The following is a 24,146-nucleotide window of genomic DNA, read 5'->3' as shown; positions in this document are numbered from 1 at the left end:
GTCGAGTTATCCGATGTGATGACTAAAGCAAAGTTGGAAAAAAACTCACAAAACTACAATTAATAAAATACAGTAGTGCATTATACAGTAGTATAGGTTTACAATACATTGTGTCCTCCATTTACAATTACTCTGTAGATGAAAAACTGAAAAATTTGTTTCGTGTTGTTGGTTTTGAGCACTTAACTGTCTCAACTTTCTTTTTCAACAATCGTGAACGCCTTGAAAACATCATCTTTGCAATTGTGAATCGTTAGCAAGTAACGTCTAAAGATTCTTAATGCCTATGGCATGAGAAAAATGCAAAATTGGATTCTGGTGTGATGTTGATGTAGATTGTATTGTATCTGTTATTATTTTACACACAAAATCTACAAAATATACAATGTTATATACATATTAATAAATAAATCAACTCCCCCTCCGGAAGGAAAAAAAAAAAAAAAAATGAGTTCACACCACATGTGCGGAGTGAATTCATTTTTTCTGGAGGGAGTGACGACTTATCGGAGTGTGGGACAGCAAAAGTATGTTGACTTATCCAGTGGTGTCGAGTAAACTGGAGTTTTTTAACATTAATGCCTATGTAAGTCAGCCGGGACCACAGAAAACTGTCTACTTAACCGATGATGTCAACTTATGCGGACTCGACTGTATATCTGTCCTATAAAACGGCTTATGAATTTAGTTTAGATCAGTGATCATCATCTGGATAATAACACTGTATAGCATATACAGAATTATGTCCTATTTGTAATTTTTGAAAGAACATCAAATTTTATTTTCTTGCAATTGTTGCAAACATTCACACTGATTCGGGCATTCGGGTAATGACCTTGACTATTCACAAAAACATCATATGGGCTATCCTATTTTGTGAACATACTCTACTTGTAAATAATTATGGTTTGTCCGTTTAATTTTTTTTGTAAATTAAAAACCATTAGATTGAAATTTATATACCTGTCCTATAAAAAAAAGGCCCCGAAAATCCAGGGTTGTCTTATGATTCAACTATTGTCTTATCTGCTGAGATATACGGTAGTAAATATTAGAGATGTCTGTTAATGGAGGTTTCACCGTATTAAATAAAAATATGTTTATATCAAACTGGCTACAACATGAGCCTCAACACAATCAAAATAATAATGGAGGATACATTATGAGTCACCCTGGTCCTATATGATAAGTTCCTTGTACAAGTAGCAACCCATACTGATATAGATAATAAATCATCAACTTAAATGTGTTTCTTTTATGTACTTAATAATGTACAACATGTGAAAAATATTATTCAATTTTAAGATACCAATATTATCTTCTTCAAACATAAACAATAATTAAAAGGGATAGCTGACATAAAATGAATTTTCTATTTTTACTTTTTAAAAAAATGCTTAGATATTACAATAATAAACATCTAGAACATAAGTAATTGATCTTCCTATTTTTTTTCTGCTTTTGTGGTAATAAATTCTATTACCTAATCTTTAGTCAGTCTAGAAGTAGAAAATAAAGTTGTCCACAATAATAATATTTTAAGAAAATGTGACAAAATAATATACTGAATTACAAATACATTATCTTTTGTGATGCAAAAAATACATATCATCAATTTATAGGGGAAGAAAAGGAACAAGAAATTATTATTATTATAAATACATAAAATAAAATGATGGATTTGAACGTAGTGCCAAATGGGACAAATACATTAAAAAAGCAGTAGAGAGAATGATTGATCCAATACAAGAACACTACAAATGTGACTGAAGAAGGATGTCAATATGAATGTTAGAGTTAGTGAGGCAAGATTTTTTTTGGTCCTTAGACTAATTGATCCAAAAGTGGAGGCTTTCTTTGTATTTCAATTTTTAACATTAGGGTTTTCTGCTTGATTCTAAGATCTGTCACAGAATCTGAAGCATTTCCAATAAAGTATCTCAATTTGCCTTGGAGTATAAGTATAAATAAATAACGACTAACCCGTTACAAAGCTATACATCCACCAAAGCCGAATTATCGGGCTAGAGTCGGCTATAATAAATAATAAATATGACAATTTGGCACTAGAGCTTGGCGTTAGGCGCCATCTCTTACTAAACTTAATAAATAATAATAATAATTTGGAACTGGAGGAAAAGAAATCGGCTTGAAGTGGGACTCGAACCCGCAACTTCTGCTATCCGTGCAGACACGTTACCAGTTACGCTACCTGGACCTTTGGTCCGATCTATTTATTTATTTATTATAGCCGACTCTAGCCCGATAATTCGGCTTTGGTGGATGTATAGCTTAGAGTATAAGGTCAATGGGCAAAATGCTACCAGTTTACTGGTTCTCCACGCAGAAATTGTCATAAAAGAAGGGAAGACGAATATAACTTGTGACACTTTGGATCACAAAGATATTTCCACCTCACTGAAGGTCAATGTCAGAACAGTTTCGATTAGTCCTTTTGCTTGTGTGTGTGGTGGATCTTCAGGCTGAGAACCACTGACAGATTAAAATTCATAGAAAAACAAATGTCTTTTATTCTTTGGGAAAAAATAATACAAATTTTATAGTTATATTTTCAGGCTCTACCTTATGCATACTCAAATTAGATTTAGAAATACAATCATAAAAAAAACACCATCAGTCTTTGGCATCGCCCACACCGTCGGCATTGATGGCAAACATAGCCTCCGCCTCGGGCAGACAGGGGGAGTCATAGATCTTGCATATTCGTGTTTCTCCTCTGCCTTTTCTCAGATACAGTCTGTAAAAATACAAATAAACATCCATTAACAAAAGAACTCACAAATATGGTGGAAATCATTGGCAAGGAATCTCTCTGACCTGGTGGTGGAAGCATGAGCTATGATGTTTCCTCCTATGGGTTTCTTTGGATCTGCTGCAAACATGGCTGCTCCATCCACCTGGGCCACCACCTGATTAGTTATGACAACGGCTACACCAAACTGTAAATGCATAAATTGTCCATCAGTCAGAACAATGATGACAAAAGAGTAAAACATCTTTTTTCTTTAATGTTCATTTCCACTTTGTCTGGAGACAAAAACTGAACCATTACACAACAATTTGAAACTAACCTTATCTATAGTGTCCAAACCAGTAAAATTATGCATCATCTGGGCCTTCCTGCACACTGCACCAAAATTGGCACTTTCCGTAATGTTTGTAACCTATTGCAATGGAAAATTAAGTGGAGTCTGTTCCTGGTGTAGCCTGTTCTTGCAGTGAAGATCATCCAAGGCCAAACTTAAACAGACATCAGTCATGGCAATTTCAAGCAGTAAGAGACAGAGTGAGGGTGAAACTAGGGGAAAGTGCAGGGGAGCTTACTGGTAGTGGGCATGATCCTAGCTGTCTTGTCAGAGAATTAGACAACATTAGAGTGACCTGAGACTCACTGAAAATGTAAGTGTGTGGGGACCTAATATGAAGCACACATTTGTGAGTTCCTGGTCTGGATCAGAGTAAATTATGAATGTGGCATCCACATCTTCACCTGTTTTGGAGAAGTCAGTATAAATGTCAAGCGCAAGCAGTCGTAAGTAGAGAGGATTCTTTTACCTATGCCAATTTCCTTATGTTGGCAAACAGAGCTAGACTAGAGGGAATTTTGGCAGCATCCCAAGTTTCTATAATTTCATCAGGGCAAATTGATGAGGTTCTTCTTCCAAATGATTTTCTTAATTTGTTAGAGGTCAGATGTGACCCCACAACGGATTAAGGTTGAATGGTCTTTCTATAAATGGGACTTAGGACCCAGCACTACCAAAACTCAAGTGTGCCTGGAAATACTAGTGAGGGCATTTGCTGTCTTTTTAGTTTTGAATGGGATGTGAAGTTAATTTCTTTCATCTGCTTTATGAGAGGATTGTGCCTACCAACAATCATTCTTTCACAATTATCTGTGTTAATGAGCTGCCTTTGCACAATTTCAAAACTATTTGCTAGTGGAACAATGTTGTTTCACATATCCTGTAAGCGTTTGCTGTTCCCCATGAAAAGTTAAAATTATAGTGTCATACCCATAGCCAATGTTAAGAGTCCAGGACCAGATCTGGATCCCCGTGGACACCCCTGAATGATTATACAGCACAATGTAGTGTTTGTCATTCCAAAATAGGACTGAAATAGTTTGTAAAAATTTCGAGGACAGTGATGATCGTGTAAGGTACGCAAGGACACCAGGTCTGATTACAGCGGTGTGTTCATCATTTAATGGCAGCTGACTTCTCTAAAAGCAAAAAGTACAGTAAACTGATTCTCATGCAGGGCCCTAAACTTTAATAGGATCACTTGGCATCTATGCATGATGAGACTGATTAACCCTTTCCACTAAGTAGGAAAAAGGCCAAACTTACAAGAAAGATAGAGCAATGTGTTCAGACAGATTTTGAAGAGAGTAACAAACACTGTTAAAACATGCATTCAAGGCCATTCCATCATCCTAGTGGTTATACCAACAACCTGGAGCTTTGTTGTCAATAAGTAAACAGATAGTCTTATGAACATCAATGTAAGTGAAGTTGTGGTTGTTGTTAGGAGGAGTGTGTCACAAACTTCTGACAGCCATTGAGTATTGTCGTGTCCAAGTGGTAGCTGTCAGGAAACTGGAACTGGCATTTTTCCTTGCAAACTTACTACTAAGGATTTGACCACAGGTGTTGGTACAGTAGTCATGCCACCTCATTCTTCTAACTAGATTATTCCTGTCCAGCTTGGCAATCACCAAGGGACCTTTTTGTGCATTCTTTGTCTGAGCTCAGAGGCAGTGACGTAAGAATAAGTTATTGTTTCAGTGAATCTAGTGACAAGATGGTCTAATGTTTCCTGACAGTAGTGATTCTGGTGAGGGTATTAACCCAGGTTACTAAAAATGTCACAAAAGTTCTGCCAGTTAGAGCATATACAGGGTGGGCCAACAAAAACAAAACAGCAGAATTATTGTGTTCGTCCAAGCAAATCGCTCGGACAGGTCGATTTTATTCTCAAGGGGACATCTTTTCAAATAAAGTTTTTGCTATTCTGAATACAACAGATAACAAAAAATTTTAAAAACTCATTTATTTTTTATTAACTAAACAAACATTTATTTCAAATAAAGTAACAAACATAAGAAAGAGTTATCAAGTATTCAATAAATGTTCAAATTGAGCACCACTAGCCTCCATACAATAATACTCAAAACGGTTTCTTACACTTCGGAAAGTTTCAGGTGTTATTTGACAACACTCATCTATAATTCTTCGTCGTAATTCTTCAAGAGATCCTGGTTCAGTTGCATAGATCTTACTTTTTAAATGTCCCCAAAGAAAAATATCAAGAGGACTAAGATCTAGCCGGTCATTCTAAAGGACCTCTACGTCTGATCCAATGCCCAGAAAAAGCAGTGTTCAAAAACTCTAACTGGTCTTGCATAATGGGGGGAGCTCCATCTTGTTGGAAAGTAAGGTGGTCTTCTAAGTATCGGTCGTCATATTCGACGATATCAACAAGTAATGGATGTACAGTGCAGTAAATCTAAGTAGCTACATTACAAGCAAATCTAAATAACTTTCTCCTGTTTGATTACCATCTAGGAAAATGGGGCCAAGTAGTCGATCTCCAAAGATTCCGGCCCACACTTAGTCTTTGCGGAGTTTGGCTATGAACTTCATGAAATATGCTTGGGTTATTATCTGACCAATATCGACAATTGTGACAATTAACCATTGAGTTTAAAAAGGAACTATTATTAATTTTTTTTCCTTGCATATGCGGTCTAGTTTAAAAGATTTTTTTTATGTTTGTTAATAGTTTGTGTTACTTTTTTCCAAAATAAATGTTTGTTTAGTTAATAAAAAATAAATGAGTTTTTAAAATTTTCTGTTGTTTTTGCAGTTCTGAATACAACAGACTTTATTGCAAAAGATGTCCCCCTTGAGAATAAAATAACTCTGCCGTTTCATTTTCATTGGCCCACCTTGTATAGTGTAACTATCAGCAGAAATATCACTAGAAGTAAGAATATTTATGAACATGTACCTAAAGTTACTGGCAGAATCTAAGTCAGATAACTGGCCTATAGGCTTGACCACTGTTACACCTCTAATGTTAAATCAATCCAACTTTCTCCTGCTATATGCTTACTTATACTTTAGAAGAATGCTTGTGTTTAGAGAGGTGAGGTTATGTTGGGCCATGAATTCATTGACTATGATGTTCCTAGGGTCATCGAGAGGACTATGCCAAGTAACAGACTTACAATGAGACTGTCAGGTGTTCATATCTCTGATTTGAACAAAACTTGGCGAGCATATAGCCCTATACACAAATAGTTCCTACTTTTCAAGTGTTTCCAAAAAATGGGCTTCTGAAAATTGAGTGTTTAGCTTATAAGTCTAGAGTTCTATCTATGCTAGAAATGACAGGATTGAAGCCATATCATGTAGCTCCATTGTGACTTTATATTAACTGTTACATAAATAATAAAAAAAACTAATTTTATTATTTTACTATATCATTAATCAGTTGTGTTGGATAACAAGGCAGGTAGTGATGATCCCTGCTAAGACCATCCAATCTTCTGACTATCTTGTCAATGTCAGGTTGAGTATGGAGTACAATTCTTGAAGAATAATGATGTTGGCATTGTGTAGTGGAAGTGTGAACAAGGATGGAGCAAGCAGCTTTGCATTTCTATACATTAATCTGTATGATGTTATAGCTGCCTGTGTTAGTAGTGTGAATGGGTGTATTATTCATAGCTAGTCCTAATGGCTGCTTGTGTTTTCATCCATTAATGGGACATTGTCAAGAGCAAGCATTGTGGTCAGTCTTATGTTTGTTCCCATCAGGTAAAGTATTGTTGGCATTTGCACAGTTGATGCAGCATGGTTCCTCACTGTGCACTCCATTACTCATACAGAAGCTAGTGTTGTTTTTCTATGTACAGTATTTACTAGGCTATTGCTAACTGGCCATAACCACAGTATATTCCTCTGACCTGCTGTTACAAATAGTCATTGACATTAATTGTTATTCATTGCACACTTGCGTGTTGTTGAATCAGCACGTTTCTTAAACTGGGATTAATTTGCAAAACGACATCCATTCTAGAAGTGCCTGATAAGTGGTGATTGATTTTATTAAGAATACAGCAACTCCCCAAATTCCTGCAAACTGTAACAGTGTTAATTGCTGTGTTCTGATGGTAGAATTCCTAAATGAAGGTGCTGGTGACAGCATCACCCAGAATATTGAAAATAATAACCTTAGATATTAGATACTCTGCAGCCATGCAACATATCCTATCTTTTAGTGTTGAACACAAAGGGTGACAGTGAAGTTACAACTGAATGCAAAGACTTAACAGACATCCTGAGCTAACTTGGCTTGATATTGTCCATTAGTGCCTGTCTAATCAGTTTGAGAAAAGCTTTTTTACTTTGGGTAGACAAGACATAGCGGCACTAGTACCAGTTTGTTTCTGAACAGTTTTCTGTATAATTGTGGTGTTTTTAGTGGCAACTCTAGTAATATTTGCATAAGAGGAGATTGGTCAACACTACAAAAAACACCTCCTAGTTTATCAGTTTGTTGATTTTAGCATCAATCATCCAGCTCAGAAAATTCCTTTTCCAATTAACTAACACTATCCGAAAGACCCATGTTAAATAAGGTAATCAGGGATGCACTGCATCACTGATTAGCTTATTTAATGTGTTAACGTCACTTTCAGAGTGGAGGGAAAGGAAACAGACAGTCTCATTGGCTAGACCAAATAAACTGGAAAGGATTTGTTTATTTACAGCACACTGTTTAATATGTATGTAAATTTTTGAAAGTTTAAACAATGAACTTTGTTCATTGGGAGTGGGGTTGTATTTTTATGTAGTGGTATTTAACTCTAATACAGTAGAGCATCGTTTATCCGAAAGCCGGTTAACCAAAAGCTTTCCAGTCGGACTGTGTTGTGCTGAATCAAATGTTTTTGATACTAGATTAACTTCTAAAGTATAATTTTTTTGTTTTTATATTTTTCAATATATTTATTTTGTTTGTACAAAATAAAGAAATAATTTTTAATGATACAATAGCCTCGATTAGTAGTATAAAAATTTTCGTTAGGCTTAAAATCGACAAAAATTCAACACGAAGTGACATGCAACGGAGAAAAATTTCAACATCAGATAGGTTAATATATTTTTTCGTACATAATCGGTTATCTGAACAACCCCAGTCCTCAATTGATTCGGATAAACAATGCTTTACTGTATATTGATGTTGAAAGATTGGTAAGCATTTTATGCCTTGAACCTTTGCACAATCAGAAAGAATTTAATAAAAGTATTTGATATTCAAATATTGGCAAGAAAGAAGTTTATGAAAATAAATTATTTTTGGTTATCGACTCACCACATCAGCCAAGTGAAGCAACATCCGCAAGAATCTCGCCAGGTGCATCTGTCGCGCTGACAATTCTCCTCTTCCGGAATAGTCCGTTCTGTACAGAGCAGTTGCACTGTCGACTATAAGTAGTGCATATCTGAATAAAATAAAATGGCATCAATTAACTTAAAGCTGACATCAAATTTGGCAATGTCCATCTACTTACCTAGATTCCACCATCATAGCAGAAGCCTGTAGAAGTAACTGGCTCTGATGATCAGTGTTATAGGCACGTGCATAGGCAACGTTGTCCAAAACGTCACCACCGGATAATCCGTACCTGAAATAATTTTATGTATATTTTTTACCACCAAGGAAAATAAAATGAAAGTTGAACGAGCATGGGAATACCTCTCGGCCACGGCCAGCAAACGTTCTGGTCGAAAAGTTCCTTCCGTGTCTACATACAGACATTTTCCTTCCCCGCCACTATGGTCTATGGGCAACTGAATGAATGAAAAAATTTAAATGTGTTCTTTAACTAAAAATAAAATACAAAGTAGAATTTAAAAACTTAAAAGAATATTTCCACAACTGAAATCAACTTCTTTGTAATTATATTTCCCATTTTACAACCTTAAAACTGGTGTTTCACAAAAATGGAACATAATATTCAAAGTAGCTGTTGCAGGAGTGATAAATCAGAAGGAATGTCCGATAGCAAGTTTCTTTCAGAAGATAGAGAATTCTTGCTTTACAATAAATTTTACAAGCATATAAAAAAATTAAGCATGATGTCTAAATTGATTCCAAGGCAAAAGAAAAATATTTCCATTCTCCACAAAGAACTCCAAAAGGAATGTTCAATTAAAACCATTGTTTGTGAATAAAACTATTTTGAATGAATTTGGAAAATAATCTGGATAGAATAACTACAGATATTGGTTTAAAGGATTTATAACCAGCAATGAATTGTTTAACTTTCCTGGTAACATTTGGTGGTGCCATCTGTTATCATAGTTAAAAATTTTTTTAAATATTATAAAATGTCAAAATGCTTAATTTTGAGGGTAGGGATGGTTTTATTAAAAAATTGTTAATGCTAATAACCAGTAAAATCATCAAGTCCGACCCTATTGGAGATACACACTACTCCATTATCTCCCCACTCTGACCTCTAACCATCAAAATTTAATAGCATTGGTCCCCTAATACACAAACCTCCCTGCAAAATAATAATTTTTTGTCAAAAGTTTCTGAACTTGAAAAGAGGGTGAACAAAAGTCATGCCCCCTCACGCACAAACATCCTATACAGAAAAAATCTGCATTTTTTTTTTTTTTTTTTTTTACATTTTTGGATGCAGGACACCTTGAAATGTTAAGAATTTAAAATCTTGGGGGCATTTTTTGACCAATTGCCATACTTTCCCTCTGTTATATATAACAGCAGGAATTAGATCGGGGCTATTAAATGAGTTATTTAATGGCTTCAAGAACTTCATTAAAGGAAAAGGCATGAATAAAAGTGAGGAGATAATGGAGAAAAAATGGCATTAGGAAGTATTGTGGTAAATCTTTTTTTAAAATTATTGTACACATCATAAACATTATTGTCTCGGACAAGAAATAATTTACTTGGTACTCTTTTAGAAAAGTTAGGTACATAAGACTAAAAAGTGTGGGGGTCGGACAAAAATTATTCCACTATCTTCCGGAAAGAAATATGGTATTCTCGGTATTACTGTTTTTGGATGATACGGTATACATAAAGATCATGGCAGTTACCAATTTTCTCCATTTGTTTCAGTGTTTTCAAAATAAATTACGTAGTTTTTTTTATGATGATAAGTAAATGATTTTTGTGACAAAATTTATGTAATGGAGATGGGTGGCAACTTTTTCCAGTTAATTTGAGACCACAAGGGTAGTACATTAAAGAAATGCTTTGTTTTAACAGAATGTATGTGGGGAGAAACATCCAGGCAAATAGATAAGCAGTCCGATAGACAGTTCCTAATGAATACCAGGTCAAGGTAGGAATTCCCTTGATGGAAAAGATACTTTCCAAGATAAATTAAAAAAATAAAAATCTTTGTTTAAAGCATTATGGATCCTTCCAAAGAATGTAATTTCTCTGGCCATTTTAAAAATAAACAGCATTAGAAAGATTAAAATTGCCACACAACAAATTTAAAAACAGAAGGTATAAAAGAAAATAAAAAAACTGAAGGATTTGGAAAACAGACACTCTTAGGGCAAGTGTTTTTCAACTGTTTTGGATTTGATTATAGGTTAGTGTGTGTGGCACACTCGAACCTATAATCAAATTTCTGCACGAAAAATGATGTGATAGAATGTCTACAAACATGACTTTAAATCACCATATTACTGCTTAACCTAATTCTTTTTGTCTACATTTTTTGCAAATTAAATAAAACAGTATTGTTGTTTCTTAAAATAGCAGCAGTTCACAACAATAGTTATTAAAATGAATGATTTTCATTCACATAAGAAAAGCAATTAACATTAAGTCTTCATTTGCATTTAAAAGTGGCACTATAATTGCCTTCAGAAATCTGCCCAATGGTCCGCTATTTCTAAGTTAAAATAATTTGAACTAAATATGGACAATTATAGATACATTTTCGATTTAAAGAAAATTTCTTTTTAATGAAATAGCCTGATGTTATGCACACATAATAAATAAACATACACATAATGTAGTTAAAAATATATATATTCATAAGCAAAATTATAACAATGAAGAACTTGTATGGTCAATTTAAAGAGGCTTTAATTTCAACACATACTCTTATTGTTCTTTGGGCTTCTTTCGAGAATAATAACCTTCAAACATTTTTGTGGCGCACCAGTTGAAAATCACGTCTTAGGGTGAGGAGCATAGACAGTGATTTAAATAAGAATAGAATCAATAAATCCAAAAACTTGTAAAATTAGAGAAAGATAACTAGGATTCCTCCATCTCTCTGATTAGTGCATTCTAAAGATGTGTGTGTGTAATCCATTAGAGTAATAAAATTTGCAATATCATAAGATAATGAGGCAAACCAACTTTTGGTAATAACATAAAACTCATATACATGGGAGAGAGAAACGCTTACTTTTGATGGAACAAAAATTTTGCATAAAAATTTTAATTGGGATATTTAAAAAAGACGTAATGGAATAAAAAAGAATTAATATTAATAATTTTTCAAATACTGATTTATATATAATGTAATTTATAATACTTGAAATAATAATAACTATTAAAGAAAACAGTACATGAATGATAAATTACAATTACAAAAGATGGTGCAAGATCAAGAGGTGAGAAAATAAAGAAACAACGCAACTATTTATTGTGACATTGTTTCAGTGTCAGGCTGCAATTTTTAATCTCTTTTAAATTATCCGATATGTATAAAACAGATTTAGTCGTGTAGGCTTTATAAAGATATGTTTTGAAATTTAATGGCATTATAATCTGTACAGTGATGCCTTCCGACCTCAGTACGATTTAATTATAACAGTTGTGAAATTTAACACGTTGTTGTTTATGTGAGATATTGTTTTTTCTTTTAGAATGTTTGGTATTGTTTAAATTAAGGAACTGTGTGCTTATTTTTCTAATTTTATTAAAGATAATTTTATGAAAAAAGGTTAACTGCTTCTTTGAATTCCAGTGTTAGCTAACCATGCTTGATAATGTATGTGTATTGTTCATTTTCTTACCTACCTCTTGTCATTTTATGTATGTAATTATTGTTTTAGAGCAGTGGTCCTTGGACCACCAGTCCGCAAGAGCTAAAATATGTTCCGCGAAAGATTTAAAACTTTTATTCATTTTAAATTATTATTCCCATTTTGATACAGACTGAATTTAATTTTTACTAAAAATGTTATGTTTTCTATTATAATAGTACTGTTAAAGCAATGTACTCTTGAGTTTAACGATTACTTATGTTAAAAGTTTTGATTAAAGTTTATTTTTAGATTGACACAGTTTATTTTTCTTAAACCTTGTGGTCCCTGCTAACAACAATGAAATCAAAGTGGTCCCTGGTCAAAAAAGGTTGGGAACCGCTGTTTTAGAGTAATACTCACTTCAGAGTGGTGCACTCAAATAAAATTAAAAAAAAAAAAAACAACATTACTACCTTAAAAGTTGAGTGATGTTGATTTATATTTGTTTTAATGCACATGATCATACCCACACTCAAACATGACAACAAAGCAATTTAGAAAAGTTACAAATACATGGATAGTCTGGAAGCGTGTCATATGAAGTTTTTATAATTTGTCTGAGATCACTGGAGTAAATTTGAAGTTGATTTTCCCCTGTACATCATACTTTTCCTGTTGGCACAGAGTCCTGCCAGTCATTATTTACTGCCTTTTGGGAAAAACTTTTTATTTATTTAAATAACATGACTTCTGATTTGCATTGGAAGTCTGTGTGTAGTTAATCGGAGCCTCCTGTGCCTACGTTTTCCATATCTGGTCTCTACTTTCATCTGTCTAACTCCATTCTCGAGATTAAGGAAGAAAAGACAAACGGACAGATGGACAGATGACAGTGGGAATTTATAGGTCTACAATTTTTTAAAATAGCAGCCGAATAACTTTGGTATGAATTTTGTGTCAAGCCACGATTATTTACATGCATATTTTTCAAATTTTGACAAATTGAAGCTTCCATGACATGTATTCTAACTAACTATGTCAAAGAAACCTTTGGATAGCCAACAAAATTTCCAAAATCCACATATTTCCAGTTTCTGCCTTATAGAGATTTTAACACAAAGAAAAATACAATACAATACTATACTTCAGCCCCGCAGACCCACTTTTACAGCAAAACTTGGATATGCATATTAATTTCTGGGTAACATAGACAACCTTGTATTGATATTTTGAATTTAAAAGAAATGTTTTTAACTGTGGAAATCAATACTGAAAGGGTTACATTTTTAACATTTTTCATTCAAGTTGATCAATCTCTCTTTTGTACTACTCTCACTTATATGGCTTTTATCATTGGTCCCTTTAAAGTTATATTACTGAGAAGTCACTGTAATCTCCTCCCACTGCAAATGCACTTATAATTTTTCCAATTCTCAAAATGTGCCTTAAAGTAGTTTTTGTGAAACCCCTTTGGAATTTGCAGCAAATTTAGTTTTATGGCATCGATCAACTCAAAACGGTTCCCATGAAGTGGAGATTTTAGTATGGGAAATGGTAAAAAGTCACACAGTGCTGTATAGGGTAAAAATGGGAAGCTTGAGGAACCATATTTGTTAAATTTTTGCCCAAAAATTCAACAAACATGCCAGAAGTCTCACCACACTCCCCTCGCCATACCTGCCAAGGGCTTACCGGCAAGATATATCTCCTTATTGTTACAAAACAGCATTTTATAAACTTACAATTTAAATGTCAAATATTAACAAATACAATAAACAAGAGACTGTATGTATATTTAACAATAAAGAACACAGAAACAAACATATATACTAAAAATAGCTGATTAGATAGATAAGTTTATGAATAGATGATCATAGATAAGTTTATGAAGACTCAGAGTTACATTGATAATGATGTCAAAAGGATATGGAACAATTTCTACTGCTGCTCTCCAAATATTGACTAATTGTTTACCAATTGATAAAAAAATATTGAAATGGTATTTTAGTAAAATTGGGCAAAAACAAAGTTTTGTATTTAAAGGCCTTGAATATGATTTTAGTATTGACATTGATAATACAAAGATTAAAACTATTAAATATAATATAAATAAAGAATTATTGGCATTGTGGCAGAGTAGATGGAATATGGAAGTTAAGAGTAGAATAACATCAATGCTTTTCCCTTTGCACAGATGGAGCAGCTATAACAGCTGCTCCATCTGTGCAAAGTCCTAAAATATTAGTTAATTGAATTTTTCTTCTTCCAAAAACTGGCAATCATTTTCATGATGTTATCAGTATTGCATTCCATGTAAGGTGGTATAGTTAAATTTGCCCAGAAGTGTATTTAAGGTTGCTGTTTAAATAATCTTTGTTAAATTATCAGCCTCTTTGATGCAGCTACATTTGTAGATTCATCAATCAACAATGAAATAAAACGGCTATTATTTATATCCTTTTCAAGCTGCTGTGTCAAAACATCAGAAATGCAGGTTTCAATCCTTGTTGTTGTACTTTAATGTAAATTGATATCAGACTGTGTTATACATTGAACTCCATTGGCTTTTTGTAACATCATGTAAGCCTGGTATTTCCTGTCTGCAATTTCTTCTTTGGCCACTGTATAAACAGTCCAAAACAAAACAAGATTCTGTTCACTGACCTGATCTACACATTTATCAATATGAGTCTGCATTTGTCCTATTTGTTTTGAAGCAAAAAGTGCCCTTTTATGTTTACTAGTCTGTTCATGATAGACAAAATTTGAGTGTTGTAAGTTTATTGTATCGGCTGCCATAACCATCTTACTTCTTTCATCTCTACATACTTTACAGATAGCTTTTCCATTCACTGAATCATACAAAATTCATTGTACCACTTACTTAAAAGTACAGATTTTGGCTTTTTAACTTCAGAAACAGAAGGTTCACTCAATGACATCAATGCCTGAAATACAATTTCAACTTCTGGATTCACATATTCATCACCTTTTTTTCCATAGCAAAGCAAAAGTTCTTTGTTTTTTTCTTGACAACATATTAGAATTAGCAGTGAGATAAAAAAACAACCATTGAGTGTTGCTAACGATCTTGTGGATCTGCTCTGCTCAAGATGCTCAAGATGCTGCTCTGTTCAACGATCTTGCACAAAACAAACATACATTTAAGAGAAGAACAGTGCTACAACAAATTGCCACCTTTTGCTGATTGGTTTGTGTTCGTGAAGAATCATATTATATACAAATCAATGAAATGCTGCGTTAATTTGGATCAGAGTAAATTTTGAGCATTTTTTAGGTTTTGAGCAGACTATTATATTGAATCAGCATTAAGCAGGGTCTTACATTTATATTTGTGATTTATATAATATACAGTATGACTTGCCAATTTAGCAATAAACAGAAGTATAACAAAAGATTAAAATAATACTAAAAAATAACAAAAATAACTTTGCACATGTTTTTTTTTTGTTTTAAATAAATCATAAATAAACAAAACTATACAAATGTTATGTATGATATATATATATATATATATTTACATATATATTACAAACAACAAGATTTAAAATAATTAAAAATCTAAGATAAAAATTTTTCATTAAAATTAAAGAAATTTGATGTATTGTCAAGTGCTGATTTTTGCACATCACTAAAATGATGAAATATCAAGTGACAGTGAAAAGGTTAAGTATGATTGATAGATTTGGAACAAATAACTAAAAATAAGCAAAAATTTATGTCATTTTGAAGGAACACAAAGCATACCTGACAAGTAACCGCAAGTGTATGACACAATTGAGTTTTTCCTGTCCGAAATTCACCAAATATTTCTGTTATAGAACCAGTTTCGATGCCACCTATTCAAAAAGATTACATATAAAATTTCAAGTCACTAATTTAATTAAAAAAATGCATTAAAAACATAAATAAATGTTAGTATTACCTCCTAATAACTTATCTAATTCTTTAGATCCTGTAGTGATTTGAATAATTTCTGATCTTTTCTGATGAAATTCCGTGGCCGTAGTAAATCCCATCGGAACCATTTTCATGGCCTCCATCTAAGAACAATCAAAATATATTATAAGAAACAAAATTATTTGTTTAAATGACAATGATGAGCAAACCACATACCAATATTTTATCTGCCTTTACTTCGCTGATTCCCTTTATGCTAATCAGTTGTTTTTTTGGTGCAAATGCGACCGCTTCTACGGTATGAAAGCCAGCTGTTTCTAATTTCTTAATATCCAAGGCATTAATACCATTTCCCTAAATTTTATAAATAAAACTTTACAAATCTTTTTATAAATATTACATATATATTTTTTTCTTCAAACGAGACCATACTTCCAATTTCTGAATTTTCTGAGGTCCAAATTCGTCACATTCATCAATGTCGACTTCTTGCTGCATGGCCATTTTTGAACAAAAATATCTACAAATATGCATTAAAAAATTGTATTAATAAAGACCTTAAATGCATTAGAAACTGTATTTTCAAAGAAACAAAGATTAAAAAAAAAAATGTGCATAAATGTAATTGCAAATTAACTGCACGCAGCCTACTAATACAAGTTACTTGGTATTTTGCAAATCTGAAATTTAATATTTACAAATAATAATGTATTAAAATCATAAATGTAAATAGCAAGATTAATTATTTATTTTAATTTAGTTCAGATGAATGAAATGTTTAATCACATAGTATAAATTGATTAACAAATGTATGGTACAGTCTGCACTGCTTCACTTTATATACAGGGTGGGTCATAATGGAGTACCACATTTACGAGGTAAATTTAAAAAAAAAATGGTACAATAATATGGAAAAAACTTTTTATTTATTCATGTAAGAAAGTTATTTTTGGTTAGGTTTTAAAAATAATGTCATTAAATCTTTACAGCTGTGCCTCCTAGAGGTATTGTGTGGAGTAGCAACGAAGTGCATTTTCATATGTGTCTGGCACAGTGAACAAACAGAATTTTCATTATTGGGCTGCTGGAAACCCCAAGAACTCCATGGACAACCTCTTCACAGCCTGAAAGTCACCGTTTGGTGTGCTTTGTCCTCTGTCAGCATCATGGGGCCTTTTTTTTTTGAAGAGGATGGCGTCATTGTTACTTCTAACTGATAATGCGACATGCTGGAGAATTTTTTGTGCCCAAAAATGAAAGAATACGATACAAGTGGCTTTTGGTTTCAACAGGATAGAGCCAGTCCATACAAACAGTCATTCTCACGCAATTTTGACAGAGATGTTTCCTGGTCGACTAATCTCTTTATGAGAAGCCGTTGAATGGCCCCCTTGCTCCCCTGATTTGAGCTCCTGTGACTTTTTCTTATGGGGGTATCTCAAGGAGAGAACCCTACAAGAACTCAAGGAGGCCATTCATTAGGAAATCACCAAAATTTCTCCAGATATGCCAGTGAAAGTTGAAGAAAAACTTTAAGGAACAGCTCCAAATGTGCATCGCCTGTGAAAGCCAACAATTGGACGACACCATTTTTAAAACCTAACCAAAAATAACTTTCTTACTTTGAATAAATAAAAAGTTTTTTTCCATATTCTTGTACTGTTGTTTTAAAATTGTCCTTGTAAATGTGGGACTCCATTATGCCCCACCCTGTATATAGATTAACAAATGATTTTACAAAAATACATTATGGGTATATCTATCTTTAAGTCACTTTGCTAATATGGCCCTTTTCAAATATAATCAGCCCACCAGTTGCCAAGTTGATAAAAACATTGAACACTGGTAGTCTATCAAGGTTTTGTACATGACCAACAGATTGCTCATTTGGAACCTTTCTAACACCAAAACGAAAGCCAATTTCCCACCAAAAATCCTCTCGGGAGACACCCTCCTTGGCAGATCACCCAAGTATTGAATCAATCCAATATAATTTTATTAACGTTTACTATTTTTGGCACTTCCCTAGTTATTAAGAGAATTTAAAATTTTCCTTTATTACTTTTAATTTTGTTTCTTTTTTCAGAATTAGAGCTATTACACTTAAAATTGGTTTGAATATGTATAATATCCTCTATAAAAAGTAGTTTTAATGTTTTTAGACACTGGTAACTGGAAAAAAAGCCTGCAATTTGCTTTATGGCAGTGGTCTGGAACCTAACTATATTAGCAAAATATGACTATCTGTAAATTAATTAAATTTAATACAATTATATAATTATGTATCAAGTATTTTAATGGGCATCATCTATTTAAGAGTATTTACCATAACCATGTCACTAGTGAAAATTGTAACATAATTCTCATGAATGAATGCAATATTATTCACATTGCAAACTCTTTTTTAGCATCATCCAATTTTAATGTGTAATACAGTACAGAGAGAAAGGTGAGGATCCAAAAACGCCCCTGAACTACATGAAATTATAATTCTTAATAATTATAATTTCTTATAATTAAATCTTAAATACCATATGTGATTTCATAAATTGTAGAGATGTTTGATCTTTGTAATTGAATGTCTGTTTTCTATCTTATATTAAACGTCATGTACCTCCTTGTAACAGGCGACTGCCTATTATGTTAATAAACCGATTATTATTATTATTACATGAAATTATAAAGGAATTTTGTTTTAATTATGTAAGACAGTGATAAAAAGATGTGGAAATATCATGACCATACAAGGAAATATTCAATCTAACAAAAAGAAAAAAAAATACTTCTCATATTTTAACAATAGAATAATAGAAGGTGGTTCTAAGATCAACCACCTTCGATTGGGATCGAATGGACAGATGATTTTGATTCATCCAGAGATCTAGGTTCCGATCTCGTTACACTTAGTAACGAGTGACAACCAATTAGAAAGCAGATATGTGTAGAAACAACTAATTGAAGTGGTCGATCTGAGACCCGAAAGTTATAAAAATCAGAATTTCAAAAACATGGAGAGCTTCTCTCTATTGCTTCCTATTGTGCCACACCTTTCTTGGAATAATTATCTTCACCCCAACTCAAAACAGGATTAAACATCTCTTCTACAGACTTCCTTACAGTCAATGGAGTCATCGACTCCCAAAAGAACACTGAGGAACCTCTTTCTTAGGACTCTCTCTCTCAGTAAGAAAAGACACCTGAAGATTTAGTTACTGCCGACAGATCAAAGAATATTGTTGTTGTAAGCTATATTTTTAAGTTACAATAAATTGGAATGAAATTTATGTAACTGGAAAGTTGTCTCTGTACCAAATGCACTCACTTACAATTCGGAATTACTTGGATATCCTGTTGTTATGTTCAGATCAGTGACCACAGAAATATTCTAAATTTAAGATTGTAGCAAGAGATGTACAGGGTGATTATAATTAAAGTTCTGCTTTCACAATGGTCTGAAATAAAAACCATTGGTCAAAATGACTTGACATTTTGTTTAAACATCTGTAAAGTAATGGGATTTTGTTTGAAGAAAAAATTTAGTTTAAATATTTGCCACTAGGGTACAATTCATGCTTTATTATAGTGCAATACAAAAGTAAAAAACATTTGCAAATGACATTAAAAAATATTCAATATGATGTCCTTTCCATTCTGATACAAGCTGAAATCACAAAATAGAATGTTCAACAACAGATCTGTGTGTTTCTGCAGAGATGATGTGTGATGCCAGCTTTCAGTTGTTAAATCTATAGTCTATCCATTAAACACAACGTTCTTTAGATGTCCTCAAAGTCAGAAATCACCTGGGTTCAGGTCTGGTGAATGTGCCAGCCACATTACCAGAAAATGGTGACTGATTAGTCTGTCATTTCCAAAATACCTGCTTCACTGGTGTTCATGATATTACATTTGTGATGTCACGTATAAGTAATTTGCATCTTTTGATACCACCAGTACACCTCATGGTAAATTTTTGAACTAAATTTTTTCTTCACCAAATAAAATTCCATTGCCTCATGGATATTCATGCAAAATGACAAGTCAATCTGATCAGTAGTTCTTATTTCAGACCATTGTGAAAACAAAACTTTACTTATAATCACTCTGTATTTTCAATTTACCTAACATTGCTGTAATGTAATTATCTGTCACTATGTAAGAAACTGTCAATCTTATTATTACTAGATGAGAATTGACTTTTCCAATGCTACATTTTGTTCATCTGTAGTCAATGTACTAGTGTTAAAATTAATATATAATAGACTCATGATTAATCTGCAATTGCATTAACAATGATGCTAAGAATGCCTACAAACGAGTCAAGTCAATACAAAGGGAATGACACACTAAGCCAGCAATTCCCAAAATAGATACATCCACTCCCTTGAGAATGGTAGAAGACTCAAGGGGTGCTGGAAAGCAAAGGGTGAGAGGGATGGTGGAAGACAAGGAAAACAAATATATGAAGCATGCAATGCCATAAGGTTGTAAATGCCATTTTTCTCAAAATACATTTTATTGAAGAAATGAATTTTAAATGCAATGTTTTTTCCTACAAAAAAATATTGTGGCGATAGTGGCGCTCTAAGTGGCTATATTTTGAAGATGAATTTATGTGCAAGCCATAACGTTTTAAGTGCCAAAGTGCAAGTCACGTGACTTTTGGCACGTAAAATGTTACAGTTTACATTTACATCATTTTGTTATTCCAGTTTGTAACGCAGTGAATTTTTTATGCAGAACTGGATAACTGAATCCCAGTTTATTAATAGTTAACCTGTATCACCTTATTATTTGATATTTCAAAATGATATTCGGACTTCCATTAATCTTTCAAATTTGAAGTTTTTAAATACATTTTAACTTTTATTACACTAAATTATTGTTTATTACCTTATTGTTTATATTTTCCTTTATTTATCATAATTATATTACAATTGATAAAGATTACAGCCCAGTTCAAGTACCAAAACTGTGGGCCCAACATTGTTGAAACCAGGAAGCAGTCACTAATAGATTATTGCCAGTTTTTAATGTTAAAATTGATATTGAATTTGTAAATTGTTTAATAATTAAATGTAAGTTTTTGGTATTCAAAACTGTTTTTCAGCTGTAGAAACATTAATTTTATGATTGCAATTATTTTTGGCATTTACAACTTTATGCACTTGCACAATTTTAGCATTTACAACGTTATGGCTCTAACCCTGTTTTTAAACTTTTTTTGTTTCCTTACCATCATACTTAGGTGTTTGAAATTAAACCCAATGTTTTATTCCAAAGTGTAAATTGTTAAAATAATTTTTATAGCATTTGATTAAAGTTTGTTCATTAGAAAAAGTGTTTTTTCTCTCTCCTGAAAAGTTTGCTTTTTGGCATTTACAACATTATGGCATTGCACGGTTTGGGAAACACTATACTAAGCCAGTGTCCAGTTTATTACAACTCTGAGGTAGTTGTATGCACTGTTCTCTTTTAAAATTTAAAATGATTTCATTTACTAAACATACAATTTAAACAGTGCTAGGTTAACCGGGAGGAGCATTTTTTCCATTCAGCCTGGATAACCAAGTCTATTGAATATTAAGTGAGTAGCCTAGGAAAATGGTAATTTTACTAGTTCTAGGGTAATTTTCATTCACTCAATCATTTTAATTTACAAATTATCTGCATTTTTATATTCATTAATAGTGTAGAAATATATAATTTTTCAAAATTGGTAAACTTGAAATTAAAATATTTAATACTGGATACTTCTTGGTCCCTTGCCCTTTCAAAGGGTGTGGTGATATTATGAATTGACGGCTTTAATTGCTTCCTTCCATTTTTCACAGTGTTGGGCTATCTGGATTGGCTTCATGTGTTGTATGTCCTGTAATTGCCATTTCTTAGTCTGCCCACCTATTCCAACATCTGCCTCTAGGCAGTAGCGTAGTGAGGGGGGTGCAAGGGGGTGTATCATGCACTGGGCACCACTTGCAGAGGGGTGCCCAAATGGTCTCCAAGACAAACTATATGTGTTTCTGGAGGGAGAGAGGGGTGCCAATAAAGTGTCGGGTGCCAGTTATGTTCGCTACACCACTGCCTCTAGGGCATTTGCCATTAGTCTTCCCTTCTGGAATTTGTTTCTTAAATCCATTTTTGTGTCTGGAAAGATGTCACAAAAAGCAAAGGTAGGATTGGTAGATTATAGTGGTAAGGCATGCTGTGATTTTCAGTTGATTTAGGATGGAATAATTTGTTTGGTGCTCTGTCCACGAGATTCTTAGCAATCTTCTATATGTCTGCATCCCAAAGGAATCAAGTTTCCTTCGTGGAGTGGCAGTTATGGTCCAGATTTCTGCAGAATACATAGCAATCGGAAAAATTAGTGTTCTTAAAGCTTTAGTTTATTAAACTTAGAAATTGCAGAATCTTTCCAAATTCTATACAATTTAGAGGTTGCATTGTGAGCAAGGCAAATTCTGTGTTTTATTTCATTATCACACCCTCCTTTACTTGTGAGAAGTGAACCAAGGTAAACAATTTCATTAACTACCTTATAGTCTGCAATTTCCTTGATCTATGTCAAGGAACGATCGATTATCATGACTTTCGTTTTATTTCTGTTAATTAGTAATCCATATTCCCTGCTCACAGTTTCAAGTCTTTCCATAATATATTCAAGTTCTGATTCATTGGATGCTAGAATAAGAGTATCATCAGCATACCTCAGGTTGTTAACTTTTCGGCTCCCAATGGAAATGCCTCCATCCCAATCATCTAATACCCTTCTCGTTATTATTTCAGATTAAGCATTAAAAAGTAAAAGGGAGAGAATACATCCTTGTCTTACACCAACTTCAGTTGTAAATGAATTATACATAGTTTTGTTAACTCTTACTCTTACAAAGTTGTTCTCCTATAAATTTCTGATCATTGAGATATGACAATGTGGGACTCCCATTTTCTGAAGAGCAAGCCATAATTTCTGCCATTTTACACAAAGGCTTTAGCATAGTCTTCAAAACAAAGGTAAGCTTTGACATTAAATTCGTAGGCATTTTTGATAATTTGTCAGACGTTCAAGATTTGTTCACGGGTTCCTTTACCAGGAATAAACCCCATCTGTTCTTCAACTATTTCAGGTAATATGGAAGGGTTTCAAATAGTTATTAATTATTTGGAGCATTACTTTACTGGCATGATTGATTAGACTAATAGTTCTGTAATTGCTACAATCTGTTGGTGCACCTTTTTTATGAATTGGAATAAATATTGATTTACACCATTACACAAAAGAGAACCGTATGTACAAAAAACAGCCCAAAACCGGGAGAACTGGCCCTTAACAGCTACTTTGCCAAAGGGTCTGCACATAAACAAACCTGTATGAACATCCCATATCAAGGGGGAGAACCTCCATTGCCTTGGAGGATACAAAAAAAACACGAGTGACAAATTCTCTTAAAGAATACAACAAACAAATATGTAAAATGCTTGATGGTTAAAGAATAGAAACCACAAAAACTTGAATTTTATAGACATGAAATTGTAAACATTTATGCAACACATGCATCGTTAACTGAGGAATGTTAATTTATTAGCATTGCTTCTTGAACATCGTTTTTAATGTTCCAGACAAAAAAGCTTATAGTGTGACTTCAATGTTTTATGATGAAAGATGCCTACTTAAAGTCATTCTGTTTATCTGCATTGCATGAAACTTCAAAACTATTTTTCTAACTGTTACTTTCTCAATAAAACAGTTTGAAATTTATGTAATACATTTTGTTATTCTTTACTTTGCAATTGGGTGTGTAGATACACACTGGGCATCTTTAGCATCACTTTATTCAAAAATATCTTACACACCAATACATGTTTTGGGCATATGCCCTCTTCCATTGGCTGTATAATAGAATAAGAACATTTTCCATATTACAAAATTTTCTATATAATGGTAAATTACAACATACCCTTTTCTTTAAGACACTTAGTAAAGAGGTGCTAACTAATATGCATTTTTTAAAAAAAATACATATATTTACAATTAAAATTTCCTGACAGTGTGCCGAACAGCACTTAGCCTTCACTGGTTGGTGATGGTTTTCACCAGTTTTTCTTAATCTCATTCACATGTTTAAAATTTTTTTTTTCTAAAAACATTTAGAT

The 24,146-nt window shown here is 33.0% G+C and overlaps 1 protein-coding gene across 2 annotated transcripts in view; it reads right to left on the bottom strand.

Moving 5' to 3' along the window:
* Positions 1-2,507: 2,507 nt before the first annotated feature.
* spn-A (RAD51 recombinase homolog spn-A) overlaps positions 2,508-24,146 on the bottom strand; it is a 30,517-nt gene continuing 8,878 nt past the window's right edge. For both annotated transcript variants that reach the window (XM_067269212.1, XM_067269213.1), the window contains exons 2-10: positions 16,425-16,512; positions 16,209-16,346; positions 16,018-16,135; positions 15,840-15,931; positions 8,794-8,888; positions 8,609-8,722; positions 8,410-8,539; positions 2,839-2,960; positions 2,508-2,758 (exon numbers count right to left, since the gene is read on the bottom strand). In XM_067269212.1, coding sequence (XP_067125313.1) covers positions 2,635-2,758; positions 2,839-2,960; positions 8,410-8,539; positions 8,609-8,722; positions 8,794-8,888; positions 15,840-15,931; positions 16,018-16,135; positions 16,209-16,346; positions 16,425-16,512 — 1,021 coding nt within the window. In that variant the 3' untranslated portion in view covers positions 2,508-2,634. The remainder of the gene's footprint in view (positions 2,759-2,838; positions 2,961-8,409; positions 8,540-8,608; positions 8,723-8,793; positions 8,889-15,839; positions 15,932-16,017; positions 16,136-16,208; positions 16,347-16,424; positions 16,513-24,146) is intronic.

The sequence above is a fragment of the Centruroides vittatus genome, unplaced genomic scaffold (genome assembly GCF_030686945.1).
Source record: "Centruroides vittatus isolate TY-2023 unplaced genomic scaffold, ASM3068694v2 contig_347, whole genome shotgun sequence".
In the NCBI taxonomy this organism is placed as follows: Eukaryota; Metazoa; Arthropoda; class Arachnida; order Scorpiones; family Buthidae; genus Centruroides; species Centruroides vittatus.
This window is presented reverse-complemented; position numbering and strand designations above follow the sequence as displayed.